The sequence below is a fragment of the Rousettus aegyptiacus genome, unplaced genomic scaffold (assembly GCF_014176215.1).
Source record: "Rousettus aegyptiacus isolate mRouAeg1 unplaced genomic scaffold, mRouAeg1.p scaffold_m13_p_2, whole genome shotgun sequence".
NCBI lineage: Eukaryota > Metazoa > Chordata > Mammalia > Chiroptera > Pteropodidae > Rousettus > Rousettus aegyptiacus.
In genome coordinates this window covers 37,088,778-37,101,661 of record NW_023416295.1, presented here as the reverse complement: position 1 = coordinate 37,101,661, position 12,884 = coordinate 37,088,778, and the positions used below count along the sequence as shown (strand labels likewise).

The window sequence follows — 12,884 nt, the reverse complement described above, 5'->3', positions numbered from 1 at the left end:
GTTGCAGAGGAAAAAGGGACCTGATTGTTAAGCTAACTCCCTTCTAAGAGCTTTTTAAGTAGCTCTACCTGACAACATCGACTGACATCTTTTGGTCATCTATAAGTGAACAAGGATATATACAGTTGTTTTTGTTTTTGTTTTTGTTTCAAGCTAGACATATGTTTTCCACCATGAAATATAGGGGGTTTATTACCAAACAGAAAGGAGACAATGAATATTGGGTAGTAGCTTCAGTCTCTGTTAGAGCAGGTGGCTTATCCCTTCCTTGTGCTATATTTCCACCATTGGACTGGTCACATTGCCTGCATTTATTTATATAGGAACAGAACTGTGTAGCAGTAAAGAGCAGAGCCTGTAGTTATAGTGATTCTATGTCTCAGTTTGCCCTAGATAGTTTCAGTGCATAGTTTTGTACCAATAGAATTATTATCAATATCCCTATTACTTGTTAAAGTGACCCAGTTGCTCAATAAATTATATGGTCTCTTTAGCTATAGCAGACTAGCTAATGCATCTCTATTAGTTCCTAGCTCTGTGACTTCAGCAAATTACATAATTTTTCTAAATTCATTGGATTAGTTATCTATCACTGAATCACAAATTATCCCCTAGATGCATTGGCTCAAAGTAACAAACATTTTTATCTCACAATTTCTGTGGGTCAGTAATTGAAGAGCAGCTTAGATAGACAGCTTCGATAGATTTTGGCAGGGGCTGCTATCATATGAAGGCCTGACTGGGTAGAAGGATCTACTTCAAAGATGACTTGCATGCTGTTGGAAAGAGGCCTCAGGAAGGAAGCCCATGGGGACCTCTCCATAGGGCAACTTGTATGTTCTCATCACATGGCAGCTGGCTACCCATCCAAGAGAGAGCAAAAGGAAGCCATAGTGCCTTTTTTGATCCAATCAATAAAGTTGTACAGACACTTTCTCTTTATTTTATTCATTAAAAGCAATTCAAGAAATCTAGCTCACACTCAAGAGGTGAGGAATTAGGCTCCACCTCTTGAAGGGAGCGTATTTTAACATCCCCACACTTATTGTTCTCATCTAAAAAATGGGTAAAGTTATCCACATGCAGTTGTAATTATATTATTATGAAGAGGCATAATACATATAAAGCACTTGGCATATAGTAAAATATGCCCCTTAATAAATGTCAGCTAATATATTATTTACTTATTCATTTAATTAAACTGTAGGTTTTTGGCAGGGATTGTCTGATATTTGTTGGTAATTCAAGCCCCAATTGAAGTGTTGGGCATTTAGAAGGGACATAATAAACATTTGATGGATAAATGGATGATTAACATATTCTTTAATATGACCAGTTAAGTGGAATATTCTTGTAAGTGGAAAGAAAAACTGTGCAATAGGCATGTGAATAAATTTATGTCTTATTTGTGTTAAAAATCGAATTTTTACAGCTCCTTATATAATAGGGCATGAAAAAGTACATACTAGTGTGCTAAGTTATATAATTTAACTAATAGTATTTATTAGTATACAATGCTGTTATAAGATCACCTTCTTATGTTCCTGATAATAAAAGTGCTTCTGAAAAGTTGTATTTTGTAGATGGATATTGAGCTATGTCTTTTTGAGACATGGAGATTATTTTTATCACTGAAGAAAATATTTCAATAATCATTTTGATGACATATGATTAAATAATAGAATTAAAGCATGTATCTAAGGAAAAGAATTTCAGAAACTATACATACATATGTATATATAAATGGTGTTTTGTCATTAATAACACATTATCTTGCCATTTTTCCCACGGAAAATAAATATATGTGTAACTATGTAGACTATAGTTTTTAAAGGTCTTCTGGTTATAGATATTTATATTTATCATAAATCTGAAGAAAAAAACAATTAGAGGTTTTGGTTTATAATCTCTAGTTACAGGAAGGCTACATTAACACAAAATAATTAGAAAGAAGAAAGTATTAGCAATTATGTATCAATTCCAGAAACATTTTAAATTATGCCCCTTGTGATTTCTTTTATGACTCATGACATAAATAAAACTGATTTTTAAAAATTTTATGTTATTTTGATGTATTATATTTTGAAATGTTTGCTAGTTCTGAATATACCACAGGTATTTTGCTTTCACTATGTAAGCCTCTCATTTGATTTTTTGGCGATAGAAGAATAACTTAGACAGCGTTACCCTCTTCAAAACATGGATTTTTCTTGTGGTGTAAGTGTTGTGCTGAGAAATGTGATCTATTTCTAGCACATTAGAGCATATATCAACACTTTAAGCCTTTAGTAGTTATAATGTAAGAGGATGCTGTAATCTTTAATTATCTTCAATGAAATGACAGACATATATATTTTTTTTTCCATTTTTATAACAAGATAATCATTTGAAGAGAAATTCTGAAAACTACCAGGCATGTGCTTGAAGTAAAGAGTTCCTATTTGAGGACACAGTGCTTTTTCACACTGAGACGCAGAGAACTCAGGAGTGCACAGGATGTTTCTTACTATCATGAATAATTTTTAATTCCTTCTTAAACTACAAACCTTATTCCCAAATTGCAACAAAGAATGAAAAACTGCTACAAAAGCTTAGAAACACTATTCTAGATGAAGTTAATAGTTTAATTCTGTTTCTTTACCAGTTATAAAATGAAATGAATCTACTAGATATTCTTGGGCTTTTCTACTTGAAAAGTACAAATTCATTTATTTGTTCAAGAATTACCTTCATGTGTTCAATTTATAAAAGTAACAATTGCTTTTTTATCCATACATTAATTCATTTGTCCTTCAACAAATATTTCTTGGGTTACTGCTGTTCAGTAAGAACTGTGCTAGGCACTGTACATTTACTAATGGATAAGGCCAACATGTTCATTACAATTCTATTTGTCAATTTTACTTCAGTGAAGTCGTATGTGTGTGCGGGGGTTGGGGGGAAGATTAACACGTTCACTTCTCTCATGGAAATTATGGACAATCTATCAACAAATTCTTTGTAATTTTTTGAAATATAAATTCAACATTTTATTTAACGTTATAGGGGAATACATAAATTAAGAAAACATAGCTCCTATTTTTAAGTAACTGATCATTTCACAAGGGGAAAAATACTAAGATGCCTAAAAATATCAAGAATTAATGTCAAATAGAATATATTCGAATGCTGTCAAAAACACTAGGAAATAAAGACAATAATTAAATACTAAGTTATGAGAATATTAGATTTAGGAACGTAGCCATTTCAAAGTGAAGGGAGAAAATGAAGCCATGTAACACTTCTTGGAGAAGAGTCTTGAGCTGAATGCTGAAGTTTGGGTGAAACTGGGATAGAAGAGCAGGTGAAAGAATAATATTCCAGGTTGAGGAAAAAAACCTCAGGAACAGAGGCACAGAGGAAGTCGCTAGTGTGGCATATTTATAAGGCTTGTGGAGACGAGTACAGGTGCTTACCTTACAGAAGCTTCCTGCCCAGATGCTCTGCTCCCTTCAAGCACAGAATTCCAGTGCTTGTTTTTATATTCCCAGGTATGAAAGTTGTCTTAGGAGTTTTGTACAAAAGTGATCAAGATGGTCTTTTCAGTTTGAATGAATTTCCAGCCCCATAGTATTAAAAAAAAAAAAAAAAAAAGATGAAAAATTTTAAAACCAGATTGTGTAAGTAAAATGAGTAAACTGCATATCATAGAAAAAGGAGATATTCAAATGATGAAATGTTACCAATGAATTAAGCTAGAGATAAAAGACAGTACACATTTTATTTGGCTTCTCAACCTATTCAGTCCTGAGGGAGAAAATCAAAAGAAATTTCTTGGATAGTAAATATTTCTATTAAGCAATAGTTATTTAAGTTAAACCCATTAAAAAAAAAAAAGAGGGTTGCATTTTGGTTTTTGAAATGTCAAGAGATGTTATCTGTGTTTTGTTCTTTAAATAAGGAAACTAAGATATTTCCACATTTTTACCAACATTTATCTGAAACTTCTTAACTTTGTAACTAATTTTTTCTAGTACATGTGTGAGCTTAAGGCCACAAAATGATTGATTTCCTACTGTTTTGAAAATATAAATATATTGCCAATCGATATTTCCCCCTTTAATTCCTGATGTTCATGGATGTGAGCCAGTTTATCCTCAGTGGACATCATTATTTGGCTTAGTGTGGGGGAAAGATAGTTGAATGAGAACAGGTGACTTCATTTCATGGGGGCTATCAGGATCTCAGGAGTGGAAAAGGCCTTGGGAATCATTACTAGCTCTTTTCCTTGCCCACAAGGATATGCAGATCAGGAGATGTGAAGAGATTGGCAGAGGAAATATACACGCAAAATGTCTCTTCTCTTTCAGATTAATCTCACAAAATATTCACTTACGACTATTTTCTTCATAGTAAAACTTCAGTTTTAAGACCATTTTAGTCTTTCCTAAAATCATCGTTCAGTTTCTATTTCATAATTATGTCTTAGACAAACCTTTCCAATTTGGTTGAACTTATCTGATGAATGCAACTGATAATAAAGTTTGATTAAAATATTTTATTGGAAACATAAGAAGTTGAGATGGATTGAGGGTAAAGATAATTTGTTAAGTAGATTTTCAGATCGCTTTGAATATATGTAGGGTTTTATGGCTAATAAATGACTTATACACATAAAATGCTTAGCACAGCATACAACACATAATGAGTAAGCTTTATAAAAATTTTAGTTATTATTAAGTCTCCAGACATGAAATTAATTCTATCATTGAGCTCAGTGTTGAGCTCAGAAGATACAAAAACAATAAGGCACGGTTCCTGAGAGAAGGCTTCCTAGAGGATATGACGATGCCTGATACACACCTTGAAAGAAGAGTAGGAAATAGCTAGGTAGAGGACATTGTGTAGGTCCGTATGTGGCAGAAGGATGACGACTGGGGGAAGTAGTTAAGGAGGAGGGCTAATGTTTTCTAGGAAGAGACAGCCCTGTGAACAAAGCATTCTGAGGAAACTGCAAGTAATTTAATATTGCTAAAACTAGTTTGTGTGGTGGCATATGGTAAGAGATGAGAGCTGAGAGCATAACAGTGAATAAAATCATGGTGGAGATGTGTAGAATGAGAAACGCAGCGAGTTGAGGATAGAGACCTTCACAATCCTAATAGTGAAGGCATGCATTAGAAAGCAAAGCCCAGAGAGGAAACAAGTTTCCTGCCTTCCTTCTCTACTCTTCCATCCACTGACGGACCACTGGTGCTAGGGATCTTTTGTAATAGAGATCAGAAAGGAAAAGGCAGCACTCACTGTTGGTGGGTATGGGGGTGAAGCCAGAAGGGCCAAATCAATTTCCATAATACGTAGCTGGGAGAGGAGAGGCAAGAGAGTCAGACAAAAAAGTAACAGGGACAAAGGCGGTAGAGTTGAGTTTAGCGGATAAAAGGCTCTGGAGAAATGGAGAGTGGAAGAGGAGTGTTTCAGAAGGATTTCATTGGGCCATGAACTGAATCCTCCTTGATGTTCTTTGAGAGATAAAAAAATTGAAATTACTCTTAAATCATTTGGGGCCAACTGGACTGAGCTCTTTAGTGTGTAGAGACGAAGCCAAGTGGAACTCGGGCTTGATTATGGTTATTAAAGGAACTGTTGGATAGGTGCTATGAGAACTAAGAGAGTATAATAATAGTCATACAAATTTACTATTACTACTGCACAAAACTAATAGTCATAGAAGTATTAACAGGAAAAAAACTATTCAATTATATAGGGCAGGTGCCATCATCATTCCCATTTTGTAGATTAAAAAAACTAAGGCACAGAACATTTGGAGTGATTGCTCAGGGTCACACAACTAACTAGTACTTAACGAAGCCAGGAGTTAAACTCAGGCATTTGACTTTATGGAAACCAATGAATCAAGGTTTTAACTAAAGGGTAGAGGGGTAGAAGGTAAAATTCAAAGTCAAAATTCTTTTTACTATCTTTTATTTTCTCTGTAAGAAAGTGGTTATACTTAATGTAGATAGATTATGCTGTTCTTTTACCTAGGACAATCATTATAGTATAGTTTAGGGAGTCATGCCATGCGAATGGGGAGAGAAGGTATAACTTTTCTTCAATAAAATAAAATATGCTTTTCCCTCTGCCATGCACACTGTACCCAGCACATTGTGGATTCTGAATAAGCACTAGGTTAGTCTGAGTCACTGTCCACTAGTAGAAACGTGGTCCTGATTCACTCAAGTTTCAGGAGGTACACGGCTATTGCCATTGCTTTGGTTTCTTCCCTTTCCTGGTCTTCTCATTTCTTCCTGCCCCTCCTCTGGTCTGTTGGACCTCTGTCCTGGATCAGAAGTTGGGGAATGGAAGGGCTTACTGGGTTCAGCCAGAGTGTAGGCCTCCACACTTTTCTGCATTTCCTATCAGGATGGATTTCAAGGTGAGGGATTCCCTGGGGATTGATTCTCAAGGTTTTAATGCACAGAAGACCCTTTGGGTTTATGCATACATACCCATGACCTCCTGGGGGTACTAAGGAACATTCTGAGGAGAAAGGCACATCTGTATTTTATGTGTAAGTATTTGTGTAGGAAGGCCTGTCTCACGTGGTAATTTTCTTTAGGCAAGTGCTGGACTATGGCTTGCAAAATATGTCCAAAGTTTTGCTGCATCTTATAGTCAAATTTAAAAATCAAACTATATAATGCAATTTAGTACTATAAATTCAAATCAGATATTTTGTTTCGATTTATATACATATCCCTTCACGAGATGAAGAACTATTAGCTAACTGAGCTCAAATTTAAAAGCAAAGCTAAGCAGCCATTTCTAAAAGGGGCCTCTCATGCACACCCACCACACTTTAGGAGAAACCTGCACTGAACTGTGTCTTCCTGCAGTGTACTCCTGCCACCTGATCCAGGTCTTGTTAAAAGAGTTCCTGGAATTGTATTTCAACCAATAGGACTGAAGATTTCACCCTGTGATGGAAGTTGTGCAGCTATAATCCCATCAGCATCTTTTCGACCAGTAAGAGAGGCCCCATTCTGACTAATCAGGACAGTGCCTTTTGGACAAAGAAAATCGCAAGGATTTGAAGTTCTCATTTGCGTGAGGACAGACCAATCAGGGACCAGGGGCAGGGACTTCTCTTTCTACAAGTCAGCTTCCCTCTGGCTCACAGACACACTTTTCCTTTCCATAAAAGATTTAAGACTTGGTTTCCCCAGGTGGAACTGAAACACCAGAGATCTCTTGCCAGGCCAGAGTGGAGCAGAGCTGTCTAGAGGAAGAGGGGCCTCACTCCAGAGCTGCCACATCCCAGGGATGCCTCACAGCCATGCTGTTTCATAGCTGTGTTGTTTCATAATTGAGCTGTAACACTATTGAATTGTTGCACACCCATACTATTCTCACAGCTGTGCTGTATCACAATTGAGCTGTTTGCACTGAATAAAGTTTCCTTCTTCACTGCACCCCAAACTGTGGATTCCTGTTGCCATTGATTGAATTGGGGCCAATTAGCATTGGTCCACAGTTATAATAGTTGCTTTGGAAAAATAGGAAATTACTGTTCTAGTCTTTACAGATTTTTTAAGGTTCACATAATGCATTTATACTCTGTCTTGGTCACCAAATTCTTTGGCTTGTGACACACAATAGAGACAGTCACTTCTCTGGGCAAGTTTACTCATCATTTTATCTTCATTCATTCATTCAACATTTTATTGATTGCTTACTATGTGCTTAGCAAGGTGCTAGGATTTGAAAATATAAAGGAAAAGGTCAAGGTTCCTGACCTCGAGGAAGTTTTTCAGCCTCTTGGCCTGGTGCAACGTACCACCACCAAGCAAGCCACGAGGTGACTTATTTCATAAAAAAAAGGTGAATATCCCTTCTTCCAACTCTAAAATTATGTTTCTATCCAAATGCCCTATATCAAGGAGTACAACAAATTAATAACTTCAGCTAACAAACTAAGAATGAAGTTTGACTATTGTGATTTAATTTAAACCGATTACTGCCAATTCTTTGCCTTCCCAATCCTCGACTGAAGTTCGGCTTTAATACAACTCGCCGTGAAAGAGGCTGTGCTAGCATTCTGGAAGTTTATAATTAAGGTCATTGTTTGTATGTGGGATGGAGTGGGGAGGGAAATGACCGCTAATTACGGAGTTTCGTTTCTGAGAGCCTGCTAGGTTTTAAGTAGCAGAAACACGAGAAGCGGATAAAGCTTCCCTCATTTTAAAACAAAAGTCGCACGGGAATCCCTGGCGGGACTGGGGAACGTGGGGCGCCTTTGGTGCTCCGATGGACGAAGGCGCGCTGGGACCATCGATCTTCCCGCTGCCTCGCTATCATTCCCCTTAGTGCTGGGTCTGAGGCCCCTGTCCGAGCGCTGCCGCTAACGGGGACCCTGAGGGTCTGGGGCCTGGGTACAGACGCCCTGGTCCCGGGATAAGAAGCGACAGTGCGCACGGAAGTGCGATCGAGCTCGCCCCAATAGAGGACGACTCTCCTCCTCCACTTCCTCCTGCACCGCGGCTCGGCTTCCCCGGCCGGCTCCTCCTCCTCCTCTGTCTCCTCCCCCGGCCGTCGCAGCACTCCCGCGGGGGGTGCGGCGCTCACCCCCGCAGTCCTGAGCCCGAGGGAGCTGCGGGGCCTCCAGTGCTGCTGCTGCTGCTGCGCCCCGCCCCGCGCGCCGGGCGCCCCACTGCTCAGCCCTCCTGCGTCCCCCGCAGTTGTCCCGCACTCGCCGGAAAGTGGGCGGCCGGCGAGTCTCGGCGCGCGCAGGCGGCGGGCCACGGGCACCGTGCGCTCGGGGGTGGTGGCCGCGGCTCCGGGCTCGACGCCCCGCGCGCGCTTCGGCGATGGCTTCTCCGCCGCCGCGATGGCTGCGCCTTCGTCCCCGCCGCCTCCTGCTCCTTCTCGCCGGATTCCTGCTGCCTATGTGCGGCGCCTTCAACCTGGACGTGGACAGTCCCGCCGAGTACTCCGGCCCCGAGGGAAGTTACTTTGGCTTCGCGGTGGATTTCTTCGTGCCCAGCGCGTCTTCGTAAGTGGCCACACTTCGAAGGAGGGGTCGGCCCCCTCCCTCACCGCGCGCACCCACCCTACGTTTCAAACCCCGGAGGGAGAGACGTCTGGGAGAGATCCCGCTGTCTGTCTGTCCGCCCCCACCCCCCGCCGCCCCACGGGGTGCTTTAGGTTTGGGCTGGATGAAATATTGGAAAGATGAACCCTCGCGGCACCCACCACCCAGTTTCCTCCTCTCCTCTCCCTCTTCTGAGAGGAAGAGCTTTGGAATAGACTTGAGCTTAAAACTTGGGGAAAGTGAGACATCAACAAAGGCTGGTCCCGCCGGACTCCGCGCAGCTTCTGCTAGTGTCCGGGATCTAGTCAGTTTCATCTCCAAACTTCTTTTTCTCTGTAGTCGTTTTCTTCTTCATAGACTAAAACGCCCAGTCCTTTTCGCTCTTTCCAAACAAGCCCTCCCCCCACTCTTTCCGCCTTTCAGCTGATTCTATTCCTCCTCATTTACTCCTTTTCCAGACACTCTAATGACTAAAGTGACCATATTGCCATAGTAAATTCATTGTGTCTTATCTCTGTGACTGTCAGACCTTTGCCTATTTGAAGGTGAACAGATGAATTGAATGTGTCATCTGTTCTTTTTATAGTGATTCATTATTTAGGTCATTGTTCAGAAAGAACAAGAGTGTTTGCTGAGTTTTCACTCGCTACAGGTCATTTGAATACTGCAGTATTTAAGGATACAGTTTGTGTTTCCAAATTGCCAACGTTTCTCAAGCAAAGACCATCAGAATTTTTAACAGAGTTATTGTCATTATTGGACTGAGATTTGTCTCTGACTTTACCAAACGCTGACATCATTCTCACCACCCTACCCCCATATTAGCGTTAGAAATACTGATTTAGTAAGTGTTCACTGGATGTCTTCTGAAAATCTTGTTTTCAAGAGGGAGAACTGTTTTTATGGTTCTTTCTAAGCTCAGAAATTTTAACAGCATATTTTTGTTTTTAAATTTTATTTATATTTTAAAATATTGTGTTTTGGGGGGGGGAGGAAGGATGATAATTTTGATGGTCAGTACTTATAACCATTTTTCCAATTCATACATGCCTGATGTGAGGATGGTGTAAATATTTTTCCATGACCGTTTGAACATTCAGTAGGATTTATTCTTATCCTCTTCCAGGATGTTGCTGAGTATCAGTCATTTTGGTTACAACCATTGCAGCAGTAAATAGTTTGTAAGCAGTTAGTGGAAACTAGACATTGTTTTATGTAGTGAACTCAATTTTGTTTGTTATTTCCAGCTTCAGTGCTTTCTATGAGACCTGAGCACAGATTTTCCAGAATGATAAAAGTAATTTTTAACTTTATGCAACATCTACTACCTTCTCATTTGATTTAGTCATTTGTCAGCTTTATCTGTTATTTGCAATTTTTTTTTTTGTTTCCAGATATTTTTAAGTGTATGCTTTTATGGTACTTAAGATTTTAGTTGATCCCAAGGGTGCTCTTTAAGATTTAATTAGTACAGAAATTCTAATAATTTTGAAAATATATGTCGTCTTTTGTCAAGAGTTAGTACTTAAATTAGCAAGATTAGAGCACTTATGTACTTCAAAGTTGATGGAGTGTTTTACAAATGTTGCTCTTAATTCTGTGGCAACCCTCTGAGTTTAATAAGGTAAAGATATGAGACAAGATGATCAACTTGAAGTGTTTTTACTATGGAAAATGTTGCAATATTGAACCATTGGCATTAAATATTTACTGTTTTGGGTTATGAGGCTTGATGGCTAACCTTTGACTGGTCATTGTAGTCATTGAATATGCTATGACCTCACTGGGTTATATGACTTCCCACATGGGCCTTCAAGGGTAAGGGTAAGGTAAAATTGAACGTGGTTTGTTTTCATAAAATATTTTGAAATCATCAGTAACTTTGTTACTGATAGACTAGTGAGCTCCAGGTATAGCCTAAATTAAAAAATAGAAATCAACTTCGAGATTTTTTTTTTAAAACAAAATATATATAAACAAAGGTTTCTACTTGTTGGGCTTTTCAGATTTAACAACGATTAATACAAAAATTATGCTTAATTTTGTAAAAAGGCAGTTTTAAATTTAACAAGCGTCAGAATCCCAGGCACATGGGATGTCATTTATAATACTATCAGCTTCATTTATTATTTTAGTTATTTTGTGTATTATAAACTTCTAAAGGGAAAAAAAAATCCACATAATAAAAAAGTGTTTGCTAATTAAAGATTCCTTTCTTCTGAAAGAATGCCTGGATTAATGAGGAAGCAGCAATAATAAAGTCTCCTCCTGCTGCTTCCAGTTTCTATAGGTGTCCAAATACTTACAGAAAACTATAGGGTCATTTTATGTCAATTTTTCTTGTTATAGAAAATGTTATTGAATTATTTCCATCTTGTCGTGAAAACTAATGAATCAATGTTTGTTACAGAAGGAAAAATAAAGCATTAATCAAAAATATTTAGGTAATTCCTCAAGAAAATTCCTTCAGAAGAGTCTTAGATATGAAGTAAAAAGTCACAAAAATAGTGATTTAAAAATTATGAAAACTAAAAAGTTAGCATTCCATATTTTTTTGTATGCATTAATTTGTGGTGGCCATTTTGCCAAACTTATATAAAATTTAAACATCATACACAGTCCAAGAAGTAAGGTCATGTTTTTCTTGTGGAGAATAATTGGAGAAATTAAAAATTGCACCCTAGGTTTAGTTATCATAATGATATTTTTCATTTAACTATAGTAATGATATTTTGTAATTTACAAAGCACTTTTACTTATGATATCTTATTTCACTGTATAGTACAAACCACCAGGGGAAGTACGGAAGCAGATAACCTCATTCTTACAGATGAGGAAACTGAGGTCAGAAGAAATTTTAGTCTTTTGGTTATTTTAGTAAGTTAGTATGGGGCGGAGGGCAAGGTGGGATTAAAAGAAGATGCTATGAAATTCAAATTCCATCTAGTTCTTATATAAAAAAATTAAAAATTTTAAGAGGAAAGTAATTGAACAGTTTTCTTATTCTTCTACTATAAGTTACACAGTTCTTATTTTACATATGTTTATTTTTAAATAATGCTATAATGAGGGATACTGGATGAGGATTGTTGCCTTTTTCACTGTTAAACACTAATTGAACCTTATTTACAACTACTTCGTGTTCCTGTGACCCCAGAGACAAAGTGTGGGTGAGCGTGCCCTGGACACAAGGTCCTGCAGAATATTTAGTCGTTCTAATCCTAGCTTCCTGTTTGTAACACCTGGTAAGCTTTTAAAATAAAACTGTGGCCCTGGCTGCATTTTAGATGTAAACATAGAGCTCTGACTTCTTATTCCAATAGTCTGTGGATCATTTCTCCTTGATTAGCCAATTTTACCTCAATCTGACTAAAAATGAACTCCTTTTTACCAAGAGATGTCAGTTCCAGCACTGTTTCTATTAATGGTATCATCATTTACTCTGTTGCCCTGGAAATAATTTCATATTCCTCCCTCTCATTTTCTATTTTTCTTTGTCTCTATAACTTTGCACTCCCCTAATATTAGTCAGTGATTAGTCACCAGGCAGAAGGTCCTAGAAACTTCCTTGTTAAAGTTTCTTCCATCTCTGCTTTCCACTTCTATTGCGACCCCCTTATTTCCGCCAGTCATCACAAGTGTGGACTGTGGCCCTCGTGTCCACATCCCTTTGCCCACCATTGGGCTTTTAAACCTGCAAATCGTCTTACACATTTCTGATAGTTTTATCTTTTTGCAGCATCTTTTCGATCCTGGTATTCTGCTGCTAATTTTAACTCAACAGTGCTACCATGGCCAGAGAGGGCCCAAACTG

At 38.2% G+C, this 12,884-nt stretch overlaps 1 protein-coding gene across 2 annotated transcripts in view; it reads left to right on the top strand.

Annotated features, from left to right (window-relative positions):
• Window positions 1-8,655: 8,655 nt before the first annotated feature.
• Window positions 8,656-12,884, top strand: part of ITGAV (integrin subunit alpha V) — a 73,844-nt gene continuing 69,615 nt past the window's right edge. The window contains exon 1 of one of the 2 annotated variants that reach the window (XM_016150944.2): window positions 8,656-9,031. In XM_016150944.2, the coding sequence (XP_016006430.1) occupies window positions 8,847-9,031 (185 nt within the window). In that variant the 5' untranslated portion in view covers window positions 8,656-8,846. The remainder of the gene's footprint in view (window positions 9,032-12,884) is intronic. The other variant, XM_016151031.2, reaches the window with a different exon arrangement.